We start from the raw sequence: 23,713 nt of genomic DNA on the forward strand, positions 1-23,713 counted from the left end.
ATGTTTGGAACCCCTACTGCTGTTGGTTGTGACATGTTCCTGGTTTTGCTGCCAGGTGGCAGGTGCCCAGGGATCTTGGGAGTACCACCAGACACTACCACAAATACCACTACTACTGGTTGAGAAACACTGCCATAGACTAAATAACCCATGCAGAGTTGTACACATTTCATTTTAATATATGTGTAGACTTTGCTGGTATACATTTTAACTGCTTTAAGAGGCAGTCACTGAGCTTCAGCTAATTTTTAGCTTCCAACATTTGACGAAATGTGGAAAAATAAATTGGCCAAACCCTCAGGAGATATACTGGCACTCACCAGTCCAAAAGCATACTTCCTGGGTACGGTGGCGCTTGAGTGGCTTGACAAATTTCTGGCTTAAATCGCAAAGAAGGTGTTGGAGGAATGACTGGTGTTTGGAGTTCCGTTTCATGGGTCACACATTGTGTATGCCTGGCATAAGAAAACCAAACAAGGAAAGCACAAAGGGAAGTCTGGATACCAGAGAAACATGTGTCTTCTTGGCAGAGAAGAGGCTATAAATTACCATTTGTTTCTCTTGCAAATGAAGTCAGACTGCAGTTTTGAAAATATGCTGTGGACGTCATTTTAAAAGAGACATAATGTAACATGATTCATCCTAAAATGCAGATTAAGTCCCATTGATGGGACAAAGAAGATACGGTGCAGTAAAACATCAATAGTACTTAATGCAATTCATCACATGATAAGATTGTGATTCACCACCAAGTTCTTGACAATATGCTAGGATAGATGCTTGCTAATCATATGATACGTACATCATAGCCAAGTCAAAAACGTGACAGCAGAAACTTGCTCCTACTCCTTAACCAGCTCACTGCTGCATTTTCCTTTGCAGATTATGAGCACTCAAGTTGAAATTGTATGTGACCTTCAAGTATGTGACCTTCATGACAGGGCAACTTATAGGATAGATAAACAATTTCAGAAATTTGGAGCATCACCAAAAGTTATTCATCGTTACCTTTTCTCCAGCAACTGAAAAAAACCTTTTAGGCTAGACAACAATGTATATTTAGTTGTCTTCTTTTCATCTGTTTCCCCCGCCCCCTTTCCCCTGTTTCTTCAGGGATTCTTATGTAACCATCTTCATTCTGTTTCAAAATTCATTGGCATTTTTGGAGATTAACAACTACTTTAGTCCTTTTCTCCTATGAACAATTTGCAGTGCTCCATCTCTGATCCCAGAAAACATGAAATCTCCCAATTACCTGATACTGGATCCGTACTGAATAGTGAAGTAATTCTCAAAAATCTGCTGCAAGAGTACTACAGTAAATTAAATTTGTAATGCCCCAAACACATATCTGCAGAGATGCCTCCCCGTAGTATTGATTTATATCACTCTGTAATATTGATTGAGTTGATCTCCTTCTAGCCAACATTTTCTGGAGGTAGATAATTTTGCCATATCTCTGTATCAGGTATGATTGAATCATGTCATCACTTCTAATGCAGAGATGCACCAGAATTAGCTACCACAGAGGTGGCTTTCTCAACAGTCTCTGCAAGAGTTGCTACTCTTGTCTTACCTGCTTCCAATCAGGTGTCAGCTCAGAACAGTGACTCATGCAGAAGTACAACTGCTCTAAGGGCAGATCATTCATATTTTTTCACATTCTGAAAGTAAGAGAATCTCAAATTTTAATACAGTCACAATGTGTGCTGGCTAGAGATGCTGGGTTTGCCGTTTGGAAGACTGCTAAAAACAACTAATTGTCAGGTGTTGATCAGTTGAGGAGTCTAAGTTTTTGAAGGAGGTTTCTGAAGAAAATGGCAGGAAATAGAAACTACCTTATGAGTGTGATGAATGCCCTCTTTTTTTCACTTATTTTTACACCTATTTTTCTGTATTTTTGGACACTTTTAACTCTTCAGGCACTCTTGTGCAGTAAGAACATACTAAGAACATAAGAACAGCACACTGGATCAGGCAATAGGCCCATCTAGTCCAGCTTCCTATATCTCACAGCGGCCCACCAGTCCGGACAGTGGTGTCACTAGGATTTGCGTCACCCGGTACGGGAGGCCTGCGCGTCAGCCCATGCAATGAGCGGGGCAGTGCCTCAGGTGGGCATGGTGATGTACCATCGCCCCACCCCCACTGGTTTTTGGGCTGTACCTTTTGTTATAACACAGATATTTCAATGTGGTTTGTTTCACTGCATTCTGCGTGAAATTACGCATTAATTGATATATAACATGATGATATTATTCCTCCAAATTCTGATTTAAGTGATTTTGAAAACTTGTAGAGTCTCACACACACATACCCCTGTGTCAACTTACTAACACCTTATTGCAGCGGTTCTCAAACTTTTAGCACTGGGATGCACTTTTTAGAATGACAATCTGTGCAGGACCCATTGGAAGTGATGTCATGGCCAGAAGTGACATCATCAAGCAAATTAAAATAATTATAAATAATTAAATTAAAATAAAATAATTAAATAAGGGGGAGCCAGTCCTGTTCCACCAAGTGAATCTACTCTGAAGTAAGTCCCATAGTGGTCAATGGAACTTACTCTCAGGAAAGTGTGGGTAGAATTGCAGCCTGTGAGCTCACGTCTATGCATGTCTACTCTGAAGTAAGACCCATAGTGGTCAATGGAGCTTACTCTGTAGTCTGCCTGCAATAACAACCCCCAAAAAGAATCAGTGAGATTTCCAGCCCTCCCAGTGCCCAGTTTAAAGTTCTATTTCAGGCACATCAATATAAAGACCCTCCTGGCTTTGCAAGTTTAAAATAGAAAACTTTTCCCTTACCAACTCAAGCCTCCTTTTTGTCCTTTTTAGTGGGGGGCAAGAGGCTGCCTTCTAGAGCATCTCTAGTTCCATCGGATCAGGACCCTTCTGGTGTCCTCACATTCCCCTTTACCTGGCCTGACCACCAGCCAAGGCACATCTGCCTTCTTGCAAGTAAATGCGACATGAGGCTGCTTTACTTTCCACAGAGCTCCATAACTTGCAGCTGGGAGGGGGGGCCTCCTTCTTGGCTGTTTTTGGGGGCTGCATTCATTGAATCAGGACCATTCTGACATCCTTGGAGCCTCTCAGTCTGCCTCGACTAAGGCAAGTCCACCTACTCGCGAATAAATGCGGCCACATGACTTCGTTTCGGGCTCAGACTTGCAGCTGGGAGGAGGGAGCTTCTCATGTGGTTTTTTGGGGCTGCATTCATTGGATCGGAACTGTTCAGGTGTCATTGGATTCCTCTCAGCCTGCCCTTTCCAATGGCAAGTACACCTACTCGCGAGTAAACATGTGATACAGCTCACTTTCACTTTCCTTAGGGTTCAATGCATTTTTCCTTCCGGTGTTTTGGCCATAACCTTTGAAATCAAGGAGCTATTTCAATTCTGTTTTTTGCATTGCACTCTGCCAGCTGTTCCGCATCCAATGGTATATGGCATGTCCCAGTAGCTCCTAATGCCGCGAAGTTAGCACGTCACCCCAGGGCACAACACCACCCCCCGGCGTGTCACCCGGTGCAGCCCGCACCCCCCCCCGCACCTAGCGAGTGAGTCCGGAAGTCTTCACGTTGCTGGAAAATCCTCCTGCCTCATTCTTGTTTTTCTGTTTGCAGACTCCATTATTCCCCAACCAGGTGCTGGATGTGGCTTCAACATCCATTATCCTATCTGGGAGAGCTATTCTGCTTGTCAGTTGGGTAGCAAACCTATCTGTTTTGGTCCAAAGGGTGGAATGGAGAAGCCAGGTGGGTTCCGCTCCTCCAATTGGGGTAACTTGAGGACATCATCCAGGCAAGGCAATATATCAGCGGTTTTCTTTTTAGAATGACTGTATGTCAAGCCCACTAGAAGTGATGGCATGGCCAGAAGTGACATCATCAAGCAGGAAAATTTTTAACAATCCTAGGCTGCAATCCTATCCACACTTACCAAGGAGTACGCCCAATAAACTACCATTGTTAAAAGCATATACAGAGTAGCCTGTTAAAAGTATAGATCTGTAACATTTTCCCAAATGCAGTCAAATACCATTGTGGCATCAAGTCTACTATATTAAAAATAAAATATTGAAATGAATGGGGACCCACCAGAAATTGGCTCACGACCCACCTAGTGGGTCTCGACCCGCAGTTTGAGAAACACTGCAATATTTTATCCAACATCCAGGAAGTGCTGGTTGTTCTCTGCCAGTTGCTGATTGATCAGCTCAGAGAGGAGCACCCACTTGTCTCCTCCCCCCCTTCCAGCAAATGCAAGAACTGGGGCTTCCTTGGACAATGTAAATAGTTTAAACTAGGGACTGACTGTCTAGTAAGGATTACATTTTGGGATTGCATTATTTTCCTGGTTTGCATCCCTGGTAGAGGGTCACTGTGTGGGATGAGTTTTGGAGTAGCACCTCACCTTCACCTTCAGGGTGTTAATGATTACTGCTTTCATTTGATCAACCTCTTTCATTACGCTTTCCTGTCAAGCTCATGCATGCATTTCAAACAACTTGTTTGTACTTTTACTATCCAACTTCCTTTCCCAGTATTGTTTTATTTCCTTTTCATCTAGACTTTTAATAATCACTAATCACATTTTGATCCTTTGTCTTCCTAGTTCATGTTCATGAGTAATTCAGTGGATTGTCTTGTCACTTCACCCTGCCAATGCTTCTATGGAGTGGTTTTTAATAAGAACCCCTGAGTTTCAGTGTCCTTCTAGGAGGAGGTTTTTTCAGCCTTCCTCTGCCTGGTCTCTGTAGCCTGGGCTGATGGAAGGTGTGCAAGACTTTTTCCATGTTCAGCTGCTAGTCCCATAAAGGGAAAGCAGTGAACAGGAAGGGGTGTTACTAGGTGTTACTTCCCTTGGTCAGCCTTCCTTGTCCCAGGACTCACCCTTTTTTTCCCTTGCAATGAGATGTGAAGTCCCCAGGCTCTTAGAAATATTGGAGAAGAGTAGATCTTTCCCTTACCTAATTTTTTTTCTCTTAATAAATCTTATTCTTGATTTTGAAAACTCATCATCCTGTTTTATCAAGACCAGGGCAAAGTGTTAATATGATGGGTTGTGTACATATAGGGGCATGGAAGTAGTGGTGGCCATGTCAGTTGGCTTCCCAGACACTAACAACCAGCTTCCATGGTGAGGAAAACCTGGTATTTAAGCTTACCCCTCTTATGGACCATGGAAAGGTAGTCCCCCCCCTTTTTTTGGTTTTTCCTTTCTAATGGCAGCAACTAGTCTTTCTGGAACCATCTGTGTCAGGTTGCTGTGTCTGGTTCAGTCATCCGAGACAGTACCCAAAGATGCATGGGAAGGACAGATGTCTGAATTGTATGCCTTGTCTCTTTCTCCATTCTTGTATGGTGGACCACGACAGCTCCACTGGAACACTGTAACATAACATAATCATTTCAGCAAGAATTGTTATAGAAATATATGTTTTTAAATTTGCAAAGAAAAGATAACCCTAATTTTCATTGGAAGTTTGTCTCTCCTGAGTGTTAGGCTTCCCTGCACTATACAATCAATCTAAGCAGGCTAGGTCCTTCCTCATCAAAATGTCTGGAGAGACCTAAATGATATCCTCAGGGAAGCTTTCTGTAATTATAGTCTGCAGGGATGGCATCAGCAGTTGGCTAGGATGAGCACTGTCTGAGGACCCATGCCCATCAAAAGCCAAGCCAATCCCTAGCCAGGACAACCTCTCAGCACTGGTGGCAGCTAATGTGTCATCAGGATGGAGATAGATGGGAGCCCTAGTGCAGGGCCTTTCCATGGGGCCCCATGACCACCACCAGAAATGGTGGTCAGGATGTATGCAGGAAGTAGTGTCAGATTATTTAAGGAAGAGTCAGTTCACATTGGCTGATGAACACAGAACAACTTTGTTACAAAGAACTATCTAGAAGGGCAGTACTTGGATAACTTAACAGTGCTGGTTCTGGACCGCATTGCCCATGAGCAGAATAGCAACAAAATATCTAAAGCCTCCCATTACAAGAAGTAACTGGACAGCTATTATCTTTAATGGAAGTTTTGCACAGATTACTCAGTGTGAGATCTTGATCTGCCATTATGCTATAATGTCCAGCATCTTCTGTAGGAATTTCCAGGGAGCACTGATGTGTCAGAGTGGCATTGCATGCATGTGCTGTGAGTCTGGCTTAGGCTAGATATTTTTTATTGACGTCAATAGATTAGTTAATAGTGATGCAGCTTGAAGTCGGCTTTCTTCAGACACAACCCAACAATCCTGAAAAGTCTATAAATGTTGAGCTACTCATTAAAGTCACAATACTATATCGATACTAAAAATTGTTAGCTTTTTTGGTAAAAGATCCTGATGTTGACATATCTTTCATGTATTGCTTGGGGCTGCAGTGCATGCTTTTCTGTTCAAATATGTAACTAGTTAGTGTAACGAAAAGGAATAATTTGAAAAGAAATAGGACTAAAATGTCTAGCAGCACTCTCTGCAGGTTTTGATGGCACAGAGGCCTAATTCTTAGTGTGGAGTAAACTTGTATCTGAGCTTTTCCAATCCAGGCTGAAGATGGCAGCCCATATGACTGAATATGTAAAAATTCCCTGTAATTAAACTAAAATTGATGTCGGAAGAAGGAAAATCAAACCTAATTTTCTCCCCGAAATGTTCAGGGAACTGTTTTGTGTAACAGCTCAAGATTCAATGTTGTGACTCCCACATGCATTTTGAGGCAATACTGCCTAGACAAAGTGAAACAGGTTGATGTCATTAGTGGCAACTTAGCCGATCCTTCTTGTGATGATGCTTCAAGGCTAGGGAAGTAATGTACAGTATTCAAAGGCCTCATTAATGTGACTTTTGTATAAGAAAACTGCATGTCCATTGTGACATGACAAATGCTATTTTACTGAACGCACATGCAGTGGGAGATTGTGTGTAGGAATTGTCTGTGCTTGCATCTCCTTAGTTGGGTAGGGGTAGAGGTGCATAGGGTGGGAGTTGGATAGGTATGTATAGGGTGAAAAGTGGGAGCATACACAGACAGAGAGTGTTATCCTGCCTGTCCTATCTTTCTTTTTTCCTTTACAAAATTTATCTAGCTGGGGCATTGCTTTTCCTCACTTAGCTAGAATTGCAGTTACCAGCAAGGTTTCCATACAAGCCTTAAAGTAGTGCTTTTTACCCTACGTATCTGCAATATATGCCCCAATACAAATAAATCAATCTCTTGCTTGGGCCGTCGCCTTCCCTTTTGGAGTAGTGGTACTTTGCTAATTCATATTGGGCAGGTGAGCCCTTCAGTCACCTAAAATACAAAGAAGGTGGCCTTAATCAAGCCTGAGATAAGATGGGAATACAAATGAGAAAACACTGGTATGCAGTAATTGATAGCAGCATGGTCTGAATTATCTGTAGTAACTTCATTAACCAAAGATAGCTACTCAAAAATAAACAGATGGTATGGACCCAGTTCTTGACTGACAAAATATGCAGTGCCTACAGCATCTTTTCTCGGTTCAGTGTTAGAGTTTCACTGTCGTTTGCCAGCCAGCCCTTTTGCTAGTTATTTTTTATACCTTTAAAAAAAATGGTTATTATGGAATTATAACAGGAGAGAAAGTTGGGAGTGCGGGGGGGGGAGGGGATAATGTTGTACATTTGCTGTCTATCATGAAATAAGGACTGAAACCAAACAGTGTGTGTATATGTTGTCTTTCTCAGGTCAAAAGGTATGTTATGGTGATTCAACACATCCTTGCTACAAGATCGCCTATTTCCAGGACTTATCTAGACGCGTGGGTTTCAAGGAGGCCCGCCAAGCCTGCATTATTGGTGGGGGAGAACTTCTCAGCCTGCAAAGTGAAGCAGAGCAGAAGCTCATAGAGCATATGTTACAGAACCTCACAGAAACAGGTTCTGGATTTTCAGATGGTGACTTCTGGATTGGGCTATGGAGAAGTGGCGAAGGACAAGCGACCTCAAGTGCCTGCCCCGATCTTTACAAATGGGCAGACGGAAGCAGTTCGTCCTTCAGGTAAATATTTGTGAGGTTCCCCCCCCCCTCCACAAAGAAGTCTGCTGGGAACAGAAGCAAATGGAACTTAGAGCCAGGTTTACTGACCAACCAACTGGGCTTGTGCCCTAGAGCCTTCCAAATGTAGAGGACTCCAAACGTCTGAAGAGAAAAGGGATCTTATGCAAAAAACTGTCCAAAGCAATAGTACAGAAATAGTACAGAATAGTACAGAAATAGTACACATCCTATCTTATTTTCCTTGGGTTTAGCTCAATTTTTTCCTCTGGCACCTGCTTCCTGCCTGCTCTTTGAAACCCTCCTTTTGTCCATAAGGGACTCCTGCACTTTTACCTTAGATCCCTGCCTCCACTTTCTCTTTCCTTCAGTCTTATTAAGTTGCAGGCACTTGAATACATACTGGTCCTTTGTGCTTTAGAAAGAGTTTTTTCCTGGGATGTCTTTGCCTATGTTTTGACCTGTGGTTAATTGGCACTTTAGGCTAGTGTAGAGCTATATCGCTACTGAATCCAGGCAGGACAATTGCATTAGCCAAGGAAGAATAGCACAGGATCAAATAGATTTTTGGTGGAATTTGATTTCCATGTCCCTTTCACAGTGGCTTTTTACATTTGTTTAGCAGTGCCATTATACAGAAGTGGGAATTTGTGCATTCTTATGAAATTACATGCTGTTCCGAACATAAGAGAATCTGGCAGAACTTCTGAAGGATGAGGTTGCCTCTAAGCTTCCGCTGTTCCTGATATTTCGGTCTTTTATTGGGTGAATGAGAGGGTGGGTTCCTGAATTCCACAGCAGAAGAAAGGCACATGGGTTAACAGTCCACGTCTCTAATATGTTTTGTTTTCTCTGTATCTTGCATCAGAAATTGGTACACAGATGAGCCATCCTGTGGAAGTGAAGCTTGCGTTGTTATGTATCATCAACCAACTGCAAATCCTGGCTTGGGAGGGCGTTACCTCTATCAATGGAATGATGACAGATGCAACATGAAGCACAATTTTATCTGCAAGTATGCTCCAGGTAGGAAATTCCAAATCAGGGTTTACATTTGATGCATCATTTTTGTTTTACTTTTCACAACAGCCTTTTGTTATTAATAGCAGTTGTGAATTTTGGACTCAAAAGCAGTGAGTTCCTAGCATACCCATAAAAATGGTTTGCTTTTAAGTATGGTGACAATGATATATGTATTTACAGAAACACACTCTGCAAGACTTCACTGATTACATTCCTAGAATGATAAACATTTTAGCAGCCCTGTTAATAACAAAAATCTAGCAGGCCAGATTTGGATAGGTATTCTGTTGATCCTTGGATACACACACACAAATACTCATCGGTAGACCAACCAATGTCCTGTGTCACCACTATGATAACAAAATGAGATATAGGCAGCAATCCTATGCACATTTAACTGGGAGCAAGCCCCATTGACTACAATAGGGCTAACTTCTGAGTAGCCATGTCTAGGATTGGGCTGATAATGTACTAGCCATTAGCATATGATTCACAATACTTCTGAGTGAAAGTAGAATTTTTTTTGGCTGCTGTTAATAAATACAGTTGGGCTGGGGAGACTCTATATGCTGCTCTGGGCTCCTTGGAAGACGGGCAGGATAAAATAAAATAAAAATTGATAATGGAATATAAATAAAACTGGCTGTCTTTTAGGACAAAATGAACACAATCTAGCCCATGAACTGGCATATTAAAGTTAGGGTATGAGAGCTTCCATGAATATACTTTTAATGTATGTAATGCCACTAGGTCACTCGGCCATCTCTAAGGATTAGTGCATCTATGGGGTTCTTGTGAGATATCAGGGCCATGCCAGAGCATATCTCCATGGAAGGCCACAGTGTGGTAATGGCAGTCCGCAAGCATCCAATAATTCTGCCCTATCTACCTTTTGATGCAATGAGAATAAAATGTACACAGTTTCATTATTCAGTTATAAAATTTCAGTATGTGTTCTTCACACCAATAATTGCAGGCCTACAAAATAGAGGGTCAGAAGTTTTTCCCAGACTTTATGGTGGTTTGATATGAATTTGGGGTGCCGATTCCCAAAATGGCATCTGTTTTGCCCTATCGCGTCTAGTTTTGGAGATATAGTATAGCCTCATTAGTGAATGGTTCAAGCAGCTTCCTCATGAGGAAGCCATGGTGTAGTCTTCCTCATGAGGAAGCTGCTTCACTAAAGAGGCTATACTTTATCTCCAAAACTAGATGTGATAGGGCAAAATGGATTCCATTTTTGGAATCGGCACCCCAAATACACCCAGGAATTGGCGTAATGTTTAAGGAAGCAAAATGTGTGTTGGCCTGTGTAATTAATAAGCTGAATTAAAGGTTCCAAACTCCTGAAAAGAAATCTTAGGCCCCTGTTCTTTCGGGTTTGGGGCCTAACTAGAGTTCCAGCAGTACAAGGCTCTTTGTGATGGTACAGAAGTTGGGCCGCTATCGTACACTACCAAGCCACTGCTGCAGATGGGCACTGGCATGGTATATGCAGCTTGCTGAGTCCCTGCTACTGCCAATACGTTGGCAGCAGGGGAATGTTGTGGGTGGGGAGGAAGGGGGGAGGGCAGGGAATAGGGAGAGGGAGGAAGGGAGGGGTATATCATAGTAGCACCAACATGCACCTTTGTTTTTGAACTTGCCTACTCCTTTTCTTTCCTTGGATGTACTGTGTTCCCCTGAAAATAAGTCCTATCCCGAAAATAAGACCTAGTTGTGATCAGGGCCAGGAGGGAGGGGTCCTCGGGTGGGGCAGGTGGACAACATGATCGGAACAATACACTCCCGCGCACGCCACCTAGAAAGCTCTTGCTGTGCTGCCTTGGGCAGAGGACACTGAGGAGGAACTGAGGCGGGAAGCAGCAAGCGAGGCAACCCTGCCTACCAGGCTGTGAGACTCTCCACACCTTCCAGGGAGTAACCTCAGAAGGGACTGACTTCTGAGTAGGCAGGCAGGCAGGCATCCTCCTGGGTGCTGAGAGGATATTTTTGTAAGGTATATTTTTGTACATGAATGACTGTGGATCGTTGTACATTAAAAAAAATAAGACCTACCCTGAAAATAAGACCTAGTGTGTTTTTTTGAGCCAAAAAAAATATAAGATAGTGTCTTATTTTTGGGGAAACACGGTATGCCAGCTGCATAGCTGTTGAAGGTCTGAGGAGACCCATAGGTCACTAGGAAGGGCCGACACAACCATGTAGAAAATTTTCACATCTGATCCTGATCACCTCCCCCCCGCGCCCCTCCCCCGCACTGGATTGAGTGTGTCAGGGGGATGCATAGGCACCAATGTGTGAGAGATAGGATTGAGCAGTCGGAAACTCAGTATGACTGCCTGCAGATGCCATGGACAATGGGGAATAGGAACTAGGTAGTCCATGTCTTCATCCAGAGAGCCTCGAAGCATCCTTTGCAGTCACCTCTTTTAGTGATAGGATCAATTTCTTGGCAACTTCATAACCCTGGAATCAGGACCAGAAGACACTCTTGAAGTCATGGTGACTTCATACATCAGGGTTTTGGCCATGCACTCCATTACATTTTAATTGATTCTTGAAAAGAAACAGGATGAAATGTAGAATAAATCAAAAAGCTATTTTATTATAAATGTTATAGAATAACATTATACATGGTTTTCCTCCCAGTCTTAAAAGGGAAATTCAACCTTCAGAGAACTCAAACCATAAATACTAGTTTCTTTTTTGTCGTGAACGTAATAATGTAGGTTTCTCTTTACAAAAGCTTGTGTTTCCCTAAATTAGTTTTGTTGCTGGACATTTTGTTTTCTTAAGTTTGCTACTCAAGCTCAGTGGTTCCCAAACTGGTGGGTTGCAACCCACCAGGGGAACAGGAGGAGTGCCATTCTCCCTTAAGAGGAGTGGCAGCAATTACAGTGCCACCAGGAGCAAGGGGCTTTTAAACTTACCTGAAGGGCAGCGCTGGCTTTCTGCAGGGTCCAGGGGACTCACAGCTCCCTCTGCGGACCTTTGCACTGCAGAAAACCACACTTATGTCCAATCATAAGCCGCAAAATCTGGACATCGCTAGTGTGACTACCCCCTTCCCTTCCACTGCAAAGACTTTCCTGGTTCCCAATTCCCCTACAAGAGTTTGGGAACCAGCGCTCTGGCTCCTTCCTGATGCACATGCCTTAGCAAGATGTGTGGCAGATGTGTGGAATGCACAAGAGGAGCTTCCCACTGCCACGCTTCTCTACCTTACATGTGTTCAGAGTCCCTTATGAATGTCTGAAAGAGTCTTCTGTTACGTGGGACATATGACATGTTCACTTGCTTGCACATTTGAAATGGAAAGTTTAATTGAACGTGTCTGAAAAAGCAGCTTGTTAAAAGTGGTTGGCAACCTTCAGTCTCGAAAGACTATGATATAAGCCTACAGCACCCAGTATTCCCAGGTGGTCTCCCATCCAAGTAGTAACCAGGCCTGACCCTGCTTAGCTTCCAAGATCAGACAAGATCAGGCATCTGCAGGGTAACAGTTGCTGCTCTAATAACATCAAAATCCTTGCCTGTTAATATATGCAAAATATGTTTATTTTTTTCATTGTTGACCTATTGCTTTAACAGATGACATCTTAGAAAAAGAATTAGGAGACAGAGCAGATACAGATTATGGTAAGAAACTTTTGGATTCAGTTGCAGTGGTAAAATATTATAATCTCATTCATCATTTTCAAAATAAAAAAACATCCTGTAGATTACAAAAACAGACTTGGAGTGGAACAGATGAACTGTGAATCCTGTAGAGAGCAATATTTGCGGTGTGTGTTTCTATAAGAGTAGGAATAGATTGCAGAATATTGCCAGGTGTAACTCTTATGCCAGATGTGATCCCAGTGTTACAATAAAGTCCTGGAAATAAGTATGTTCACCCACACTTATTCACTTTTGAGAGTGATTAGCTGTGAATTTGGTGTTGATTTTTTTCAAAGCGCATGAATGTGAGCAGATGTTGCTACACAGAAGTTACACTTCATCCTGTTAAAATGTGTCATTTCTTTCTCAGAAGTCCAAACAACAGCGCCAGCAGGGAGGCCGCACGATTCGAGCAAGCCAGAAGATCACTTTCCGGTGGTTGTGACTGAAACTGGTAAGTGATACATGTGCTTCTGATATTTACGCATAAAGTATAGGCCATGCAGCTATGAAATCACCATTTGTTCCGGAGTGCACTAGCTGTATTCCCAGACGTTGAAATGAAACCAAGATCTGGGATAAAATGTCCAAATGATATTGTTGCTCCTGCAGCAGAGTAACTAGAATGGCTACACGTACCCTTTAAAGAGGCAAGTGCAATAAACCATGGTCAGTCAACATAAGGGACACCTAGTCCGATGCAGTCCACCCTACATTTTCTCCTGCAAAGTATTTTATCTTGCTTTCATTCCAGAACCATGCAGAGTGAATGAACTTGCAATTTAATCTGCAGTTAGAACTGCCATTAGATCTACTGGTGCAGGTTTTCTGCAAAAAAAACCCCATTTACGAGCTTAATGGAGTGTAGTGCAACTGATTGAAATTATCTGACAAAATGTTTTTCATGTATATGTTGTAGACTCACCACTTTTTGTTAAAGGGCTGTTTCTCTTTCTTGGCCTTTACACAAGGTTAATGAAAAGTGAGAGATACTGAGGCAGAGAAAGAACTTGCATTCCATTCTCCTTGTTAGTGCCATGAACCGCTCTGGCTTTGATTGCCTTTATGTTAGTAATATGGAATGGAGATAAGAACTTCTTAAATTAGTCTCACTACTGCCTGAACGTCAAGCACTATTAGCTAGTTTGGAGATGGTAAACTAAAAGGAACTGATCCTGAAGCTCAGAGAATCTTTGGTTCCTTGTGAGAATGCATGTAAATATTAATATTTTAAATATTAGTAGTAGTAGCATTTATATAGCACAGGCATTATGGCCCAAATCCTAGCCAACTTTCCAGCACTAACACAGCTGTGCCAATGGGGCATGTGCTGCATCCTGCATGGGCAGGAGGTCTGGCTCAGTTTGTAGAGCTGCCACCTTGTATGCCTGAAGATCTGAGGCTGCCAGTTCGAAACAACAGGAAGTACCCAAGAACTGATGACATGCTGATATACTGATGAGCTAACCCTTGGTGGCAGAGAGGAGTTGCCATCAAGTGGAGCGTGGGAGGCAAAGGGCCAGAGAGAGGCCAGACCAGGAAGGAATCCAGCTGGAAGGAGTTGTTCTATGAAAGACTAGAACTATTCAATTGTAAAAATCCCTACCGGGGTTTAGAACAGCCTGCCTATGTAAACCGCCTTGGATTAAAGTCTGAGGAGAAATCTGACGACCAAAGAAAGGCAGTATAGAAATACCTGTATAAATAAATAAATAAATCCTGCAGTTGGGGGGCAGATATGGAGGCTCCTCCAGGTAAGGGAATGTTTGTTTCCTTTCCTCGGAGCTGCTTTGCCCTTACTTTGGTGCTGGAAAGTTGATTAGGACTGCACTCTATGTCAGGTAGTCCACTATTATTATTTCCATATTGCAGATGAGGAGCTCAAGCAGAGAATATCATGGTTTGTCTACAGTTCTAAGTCCAAGGCTTTCCCACTTATTTGTTTTGGTGATGATGCCCAATACTGTGAAGTCACTGGGAATGTTATTCACCAGAATGAATCCAGAGATAACTCAGAATTTGGCTTCTTAATTGCACATGCAGGACAAAGCCAGACCTGTTTCCCTACCACTGTGTTTAAAAATATGTACACATTATATATTCTAGCTAAAATTGTGCAGACTAAAAATGTAACATGTGAATATCCATATCCCTTTGAAGTGAGCTGGGCTAAAGCATTCAGTCCAAGCGTGTTCATCAGGATGGTTAAGACAATGCTTTCAACCTTTCACTAGTCAGTTCTTTTCACCTCTATTCATCTGCTAAGGAATGCTTAGACTTTTGTGATGGAACCCTAGTATCTTAATGGAGGTTCTTAGGCATGTTGGGAGGACAAACACACAGAGCTCATGCAAAGCCTTGGCCACGCCTTCTGGACTTTGTCCTGATTCCGTATGGGCTGAGAATGCACTGTGGAGATACAGTACTTCAAACTCTCCTGCAGCTTCACACAGCAAAAAAAAACAAACATTGTTTTTGAGGAATGTTTTTCCTCCTTTACCAATCTTCTTGTTGAGAGTTACAAGGAATCCCACTGTTTCGGAGACAATATTCTCACTTTGAAAACAATGTCATTGTGGCACACCTTTTGATGGACTACAGCAGTGGTCTTCAACCTTTTTTGTGCCACAACCCCAATAAACAAACAAATAAATAAAAAGTATGGGGACCCACCCACTGATCCTGCCCCCCAGGACCTGATCCACTCAATGTGTTTTCCCCACCTTTTGTATCTTCACAACAACCCTGTGAGGCAGCAGCCTAAACAGGGCTTGCCTTAGGAGCTACATGGCAAGACAGTGAGAAGAGGCTGTGCAGGATTATATCAAGAACTCAGTTTTGATAAGACAGCACCATTATCAGATTGGATCCAAGCCCTCTCTTGCATAGGCTTTGAAAAGTCGCCACAACCCACCATATGAAGCTTCACGACCTCTTTGGGGTCCTAACCCACAGGTTGAAGAACACTGAACTAGAGCCCACATCATCAAATGCATGAGCTACTAACTTAAGAGATTCTCTTCTGATTGGGTTCATGGAGTACAGTACGAGATAAATTGCGTATCATTTTAATGATATGAAAGTGGAATTCTGTAACCATAAACAAAAGGCATTAATGAGATCTCTTTTCTTGTAGGTTTAATTCCCAATCTAATTTATGTTGTTATACCAACTATACCACTGCTCTTGCTGATATTAGTGGCTTTTGGGACTTGCTGTTTCCAGATGCTGCATAAAAGGTAAATATTTATGCATGGGCAGGCATGAAATCTTCAGATCTTAGGCTCATGTATGGTGGCATTCGTAATCCCATTAGCAAGTCATTCATATTCAAGGCCATTCCATATGCAGTGCAAAGCCATTCACATTTACACTATAAGATTAACTTTGTCTGAGTCTCATGTATAACACAACAGAAATGCACCCAAAGAGTAAAGGGTATTTTTTGGCACTCTATGACTTTGGCAAATTTATTGTGTTAATTTCCCTTTGGAAACTATCCCTTTGGTTACTATCTCTGATGTTGGTGTTGCTCCCAGATATTAACTTGACTGGAAAAGTAACATTTCTATCAGGATGAAGTCCCAGTGGCAGACCTCCCCGCTCTCAGGGCAAAGGTCCTTGAAGCCTCCCTCTACCTTTGTAGCACAACAGAACCTTGTGTGACCTTTGAGCTAACTGGGGAAACCTTGTAAAGCTTCCGTGTAGTCTTAAACTGCACTTCCAGAAAATAGGAAATGCAGTTTCTGACTGCATCTGGAGGCTTCCCATGTGGTCCTAGAGGTGCACTGGCTCAGTTTCCTGGGGCATTCGTTCAGTTCGCCCAGTGCTGGGTCCGCTGCTGTAAAGTCCCCAACTTCCTACTATCTAAACAAAGGCTGCAATCCTATTCACAATTACCTGAGAGTAAGCCCCATGGGTTATAATGGAACTTACTTCTGAGCAGATATGCATAAAATTGGGCTGCTAGGGAACTTAGGAAGAAGCAATGAGCACACTGGATTTCTGTACAACACAATAAACAAATATTTTGTGTTGGTTGCTTCATAGTGTAAAACTGAATGTATCATCTTTTATATTATCACTTTCTCACGAGTCTCATCTTTCCCACAAAAGTTTGCTTGAAGTGAAGTCAGCGATACTCTGACGCCATAACTTTCTCAATATTCATTATTTGGTCAGAGGCATAACTCACTGCCCTGGCGCTCAGGGCAGCAACATTACCACATCATGTGACATTGTGATGTCACTTCTGGGTTCTCCCTAAAGAAAAGAGTGCTGGCAGTTTTGTGCCCCCCATTCCTTCTCCTGTGTAGGCTCCCCTTTGAATAAGAAGGAAGCAGGGGGTGCTAAGCACCGGTGCTTCTCCCTAATTAGGGTGGAGACTGAGAGGTAGTTGTGCACCCCCCTTGGCGTAGCACCTGGGGCAGGTGCCCCTCAGACTCCACCCTAGTTACACCTCTGGATTTAGTTATCAAAGAGAGCATTGACACAATTATTTCCTAAAGCTGGATCTCTTGAGTCTTTCTCCCCCCCAAAAAAAAGTCTTCTGTTCACTTTCAGAAAATTGCACTGCAAATAGAGATTATTGGAGGACTAGTGCAGCTAGTCCTAATTGATGTTCCAGTGGAAGTGCTCCGTTGCCAGTTCCCCTGGGGGCTGGGGATAAGAATAGGCCCTCAGTTTGGCTGTACTTGTCATAAGAGGCGACTAAACAGCCACCGGGTAGATGGGGCTCGTCAGCCTGGGAAGGCAGCTCATCTGAGAGAAGGAAAACTCTGATCCCAAACCTCCACTGCCTTGTGGCTACATCCAGTTATGGAAAAGGCTTCAGGAGTCAACCTCGAGGCAAAATCCGGAGCCGGAGTCCCTGAGGCAGTTCATGGCTGAACACAGTCACGTTCTGGCAACGCCTGCGACGCCGCTGGAACCAACCGTATTGGCCCCTGCCTTTCCATTGGACCATTTCAGTGACGTGGAGAGGGGGGATTTGCTGCATGGGTAACAGCCTATCCTCCATACCTACTTTACCCAGGCTTCGCGCACTGGAGAGGACACTCTGTTCCAGAACCACTATTCAGAGCGTGACACCATAGTCTTCCGAGACTGAAGGATGCCAACTCATAGTGCAGCTATAATGCGTTGAAGGAAGAACAAGATCAATGGTAGCTCTCAGCATAGGATTGCCACTTTAAGCCCCAGTCTAGTTCTTACCCATCTCCCTCTGGGTATGTATATAATCAGACATTCCTAGTGCTTGCCCAAGTCCTCCCTGCATGGGAGACAGCTTGCCAAAAACTGCCCTCATTCAACTAGTGGTCTGCCTGCCTCTGCCACTCCTCCTCCTTATGTTCCTGCTCCTTCCTGGATTAAAAAAAAAGAGAGAGAAGGGAATGGAGAGAAGAAATAGTGTGGAAGTGAGGAGAATGGACATGCTGTATCCTTCTCCACTCCTTTCTTCCATATTTCCTCCTCAGCTTCATTCTCCTTTTCCTTTTCATATCCAGGAAGACGATGGAGGTGGATGAGCAGACCACAGTGGAAGGAAGTGACCACCTTCCATTGGTCAGTTGACTTCATGAATGGATTGGCCTTGGACCAGTAGCATAGTTTATTTACTTATGCCTTGCAGGCGCCCCAATACACCATGTGTTGCCAGTGAGAATGCTCCTCACAATGTGCTGTGCATTGTCATTACTGCCCAGAATGGCTCAAATGGCCAGTGGGAGGGGCCACTTACATGGCCTGTGGCACGCACAGCGTGGCATGCGGCATACATGGCTTGCCTGCAATATCGTGCTACCCCCCTGTAGCTATGCTACTGCCTTGGACATACCTTGGTGTTTCCCAGATTCTTTTTTTCTCACATTGCAATCCATGATGGGCTGTATCTCCCTATACTGAACACTATCTCCCGATCTTGTCTGATCTCGGAAGCTAAGCAGGGTCAGGCCTGGTTAGTACTTGGATGGGAGACCGCCTGGGAATACCAGGTGCTGTAGGCTTATACCGTAGTCTTTCGAGACTGAAGGTTGCCAACCACCATGAGGAAACATGAGTGGCAATCTGTGCTGGGCTGGGGAAATGTGGGTGAACAAAACAGATACGTCTTGCTCAAAGTGTCAAGGTGATTGGAGAGAATCTGGCCTGAGGCGACCATTTGCACAACTAGCTCTGCTCTGCAGGAGGGGTTGTCTTGCTTTTATAATAACAAAGACTTGTCACCTTCAAAGCCAGAGAAAGGATATGAGACGTTTCCATATTGTCACACTATAAAGGTAGCGATAAAGCCAAGCATTTCCCTGTGCATAATAGCAACCGACAGCTAATCCATGCTTAGCGGCTTTCCCTTTCCTTTCTTCTAGGGAAGCAAGGAGAAACTGCTTCAGTGACTCATCTCCATTATCAGATGAATGCCTTGCAGAAAGTTTAGATTCAAACTTGGTATACATTTCAGTTTCTATGATTTATGTTTTTAAGTTAGAACTTCCATCTTGCCAACTTTTCCCAAATTCCCCAAATGCTGTCCCCAGAAACTTTGCACCTTCTCACTGGCTACCAGGTCGCTTCATTCAACCTGAAGGCAACTTGAAGGCATTGAGGTTTCAATGCTGGGGATGTGGTTCAGATATACTCTTATTATTTTGTTTGGCCTAACCCATTGGTGGTGGCTGTTTGAATACCTTGAATACTGATAGATAATTTCAAACACAGTGTATGCCCTGAATTGTTTCAAGCAGGGTCCAGTTATTCCCTTTCTGCTTTTGTTTCTGTTTCTGTGTCTTTTTCTCCTACCTCTCTTTCACTGTAGCGAAGGTGTTTTTCCCTAGAAAAAGCATCCTACTCCCTACCCCCAAGTCTGCACTGGACATGTCTACATCTGTCTGCAAACTTGGAGAGCTTCTGCCAGCCAGTGTAGATAATATTGAGCGAGATGGACCAATGGTCTGACTCAGCAGAAGACAGAATGTTGTTTCAGATGTGCACAGCGCCTTGCCTACATCATTTTATAACCCTATCAGGAAGATCAGTGTTGTTCCCCATATTACAGCTGATGGTTTGTCTAATGCAGCCATTTTCAGCCATTGTGCTGTGGCACACTGATGTGAATGGTCTGCAGATGTGTCGTGGAAATTTTGCGGAGGGCCATTTATTATTTGGGCCACTGGGAAATGTTAGCCCTCACCAGCAGCATGGTGTGCCTTGTCAATTATCAAAACGTAGGTGGTGTACCTTGACAATTTTAGCGTCTTGTCAGTGTGCCATGAAATGAAAAAGGTTGAAAATTACTGGTCTAAGGCTATCTAAGTAAGTTCATGGTGGAGCCAGGTTTTGAACCAGGGACTTTTGCATGATTTGTAGCTCAGTCACTTCACCATTTGGTTACATTGAACTTAGCATTTCCCCCCAAGACTTTTAAAATGTTGCTCTGCTGGCATTCATTTGAGATGGGTAAAGAGAGGTTGCATGTTTGTTTTTTGATGTCGTATTTCTCTCCCCCCCAGCTGACTGTCCCATTCTCCCTTCCCTCCAATGCTGACTCTGCCTCCCTCCCAGGACCTATGAGAGGAATTTTATTGGGGGGGGGGTACGAAGTTTCTTTTGGGCCCCTTCCCAAAGGTGGAGGAGGGCAATGGTGGCAGGCAGAACAGAGGGGGGAAAATAGGGCAGAGGGAGGGTGCTAACTGCCACAATAGTCTTTGGAGCCCAGGTCTACTAAGCTTCTTTATGTAGAGCCCAGGTCTACCCAACCACGCGGCACTGGCAGCTAGATAAATATGGAAAACCAAACGCACTACTAAGTCTCTCTAAAATCTTTGAAATATATAAAATCCATTGCAGAAATTTAGCATCATCGTATTTAGACTCACACTAGAATGGACCAAAATGAACTTCTGCAGCAGCTGTAGCCCTGCAGCTGGGTCTCTGAGCTCCTGTAGACTCCTTCATGGTTATGTGCTCCACAAGCCAAAAAGCAACAGAGGCAGGTTACTTTCTTCCTAGATCTGACACTGTATTAAGGAGGGTCATGGATGCATTCCTGAGCCCGATGTGTATGGCTTGCAGCAACAGTTAACACTACATGCATGTGGTTGTGCCCCAGCATCATGCACAGGCAGCGAGTTCAGATGAGATAGGAAAATGTCAGATCCCAGGAACTTTCTGGACCCCCTCCTTTGGCTCCTGGGCCCCCTTTCTGACCCTGGGCCTGGGTACAAATAACCCCCTTTACCCCCTCTCCTAGGCTATGCTCCCTTCCTCTCTTTTTCTTTCTCCCTCCTCTAATAAAATTGGGATGGTGCACACTTGTTCTCTCGCTGGGACAACTCTAATCAATGGCTGCAGATGCTGCTCCTTCATCTGACTGACTCCTTCTCTTTCTGTGTGCCTTTTGAAAAGGTAGAGGCAAGCCTGAGAAGGAAAGAGAGCAATGGAGACTAGGGATCCTTGGACCATCCTCGGACCAGCTTCTGCGTTTTCACAGGGCAGGATGGAAGGGGAGATGGCCAGGGAGGAGGGGTAACAAACACTCTCCTTGATGATCTCACTGTTCATTCTCCAAAAGAACTGGCACTCTGGGACCACCACACCTTTGCTTCCCATGGGCTTATACGTGGGCAGGATTCAGTCCAGGAGGGATATCTTCCTGGCTCTCGTGAAATAGTCAATTTTATAGTGTGGTGGCTTACTTGGTCTTAACTCTAACCAAAGAGTTAGCTAACTTTAACCAGAGTTAACTTTTTGGTTGCTCCACAGAGGGAATTGGCCATCATGATCCATGAGGCAGCATAGTCTTCATAGGCTCCCCTGAGATGCTTTCTTCTCAGTGTATCTCTGAGGAAAGACCTTCTGTTTAGTTTAAGACCACTTTTCATCTATTATGTGCATCATCTTTTTACAAAAATCCAGATTAAGCAACACTGGTAGTAGAGACAACTCCAATTATCTTTAGAATTGTTTTATTGTATACAATCATTCATCTTCCATTGCATGCTGAATTGAACCTATCAGAGAAATACATGAAGAATACTTATATAAATTCTGTTTTTAATTTTTTTTTTCAGTAAAGGAAGAACAAAAACCAGTCCAGACCAGTCTACATTATGGATCTCAAAGAATCCACGGAAAGACAGTAGCATGGAGGTATAGAGATATGACTGAAAAAGAATGCAGGAATGCAATTTTTACATTCAGATAATATCATGTCAGATATTCGCTTGGAATGGCTTGAAATTGCAACAGATCAGCAAAATGAACTGGAAGCTCCCCCTTGAGGCAACTGTTCAGATCATGTTTTTATATGCAATGCTTGATTTTTAATTCGGTAGCAAAACATGGCACTCTAAAAGAAAAAAAATGCATTTATTTTGCTAAGGAAAGCGACTCCACTCCAGACAGTAAAGAGATGGACAGAGCATTTGGGATATTCATGGGGAAAGGTCTACTGTATGTGTCGGTTCTCAAATAATTGTTTCTAGTTTAAATCTAATTTTTCTTCCTGTGTTGGTTTCTCATACATTGTAATATTTTCCATTAATTGATGTACTTTAAATTCAGTTAAAATGAATTTACAGTGTAACAAAATAATATATCTTTGCATAAAAAATTGATAAAATATTGATCGTATGATGATTTATTTAGTATAGAAAATCATTTTATTATTTCTCTAGCATTGAAACACTGCTAAAGTCTCTTGGCAATGCTGTGATATTCATCTACAATGATAAGCTTCAAAAAATATGAACAAACCAACTGATGCACTATAATGAGTACAGTTTCCTAACAATTGACTGTATCTTCATGATGTGCTGTCTACAGGCAAAATGAATCATCTTGTTCGTGACAAATTAATTAATGCAATACAGCAAGTCCTCACTTAAAATTATTTCATTTTAAGTTGTTTTGTTATGAGGTTGATGAGGAAAAAAAAAAAAAACAATTCCTGACCAGGGCCACTGTCTGTGTAGAGTTTTCACATTCTCCCCATGTTTTCATGGGTTTTAACCAGCCTGGAAAGCTCACATTTATCTGTGTTTAATATTAGAAGCGCTTTGAGCCTTTATTTAGAAGTTTTGTGATGTTTTTTGCGACCAGAAATATGCTGTAGGAATATAACTTTGATTTATGTATATACATTAGTTAACGGTAAAATTGATTTCATTATAAGTACTTTCACTTAAAGCTGCAGATTCTAAGAACTTATCAGCAACTCTGAGGACTTGCTGCATTCATCTATTTATGGCAAATGAACTGATGGCCTGCCCTGGGTTGTTTCCAAATGTTCACATATCATCTTTGCTAGCCTACCGCATTTAAATTTTCTCTGCCTTTTGTTCCGTCTTTTTTCAGACCCGATTTGTAGGAATTTTGAAATTATAAAGTGTAAGTGCAGTGCCAGCCTCTCTAGGGTAGCCCAGCAAAGCACTATTGAAACTTCTCAGGGCTACTGTGCCTTCAGATAAAAGCTTCTTGCCTCCATGTTCTGCCCATTTGGTTGCTTCTTGTTAATTGCAGCAGAGGAATTACGGATGAATAGCTTCTTAATTGCACTATGAATGGTCTTTTAATTTTCTTTTAATGTCTGTTCTTCTTCCACAGTGTAGCAAGAGGTAGACTTTAATTGCTGATTTCATTTTTTTTCCTTTTCTTTTATATTAGAAAAGCCCCATCAGAACAGGAATTTACATTAAAGGAAAATTGGCAGGCTACCCAAGGGGCAAGCAGCAATTCATGCTTATCGGGAAGCAAGGGAAAAGCGGGAAGCTTTTAATTCATGTTACAGGTTTGCAGAATAGGACTGACTTCTCAATAAACATGACAGAAGGAACTTGGCTACAGAAACAGGTTTTTCTGGGTAAAGTAGTCCTATATATTATTTAGTACTGTGTGGACTACTGTCTCAATTTTACTTCCAGCTGATTGCAGGAAAGTAACCAACTGCACTAAAAGGACCCTAGCGAGAAAAATCTGGCTAGTGATTAGATTTGAAAAACTGTGTTGA

The 23,713-nt window shown here is 42.8% G+C and overlaps 1 protein-coding gene across 1 annotated transcript; it reads left to right on the top strand.

Annotated features, from left to right (window-relative positions):
• Positions 1–270: 270 nt before the first annotated feature.
• On the top strand, positions 271–21,861 carry CHODL (chondrolectin). Its single transcript, XM_066621288.1, has 9 exons — positions 271–343; positions 3,631–3,762; positions 7,716–8,028; positions 8,894–9,051; positions 12,643–12,690; positions 13,082–13,165; positions 14,061–14,063; positions 15,848–15,950; positions 21,777–21,861. Exons 1-9 carry the CDS (start codon positions 271–273, stop codon positions 21,859–21,861), a joined length of 999 nt encoding a protein of 332 aa, XP_066477385.1.
• The last annotated feature ends 1,852 nt before the right edge of the window (positions 21,862–23,713 follow it).

Source organism: Tiliqua scincoides, chromosome 3 (genome assembly GCF_035046505.1).
Source record: "Tiliqua scincoides isolate rTilSci1 chromosome 3, rTilSci1.hap2, whole genome shotgun sequence".
Classification (NCBI taxonomy): domain Eukaryota; kingdom Metazoa; phylum Chordata; class Lepidosauria; order Squamata; family Scincidae; genus Tiliqua; species Tiliqua scincoides.

Coding starts and splice junctions, on each gene's coding strand:
- CHODL (XM_066621288.1), top strand. CDS start 271: ATGTGGAAAAATAAATTGGCCAAACCCTCAGGAGATATACTGGCACTC. Junction 344..3,630: donor TCCAAAAGCATACTTCCTGG/GTACGGTGGCGC, acceptor TTCTGTTTGCAG/ACTCCATTATTCCCCAACCA. Junction 15,951..21,776: donor TTCCAGATGCTGCATAAAAG/GTAAATATTTAT, acceptor TTTTTTTTTCAG/TAAAGGAAGAACAAAAACCA.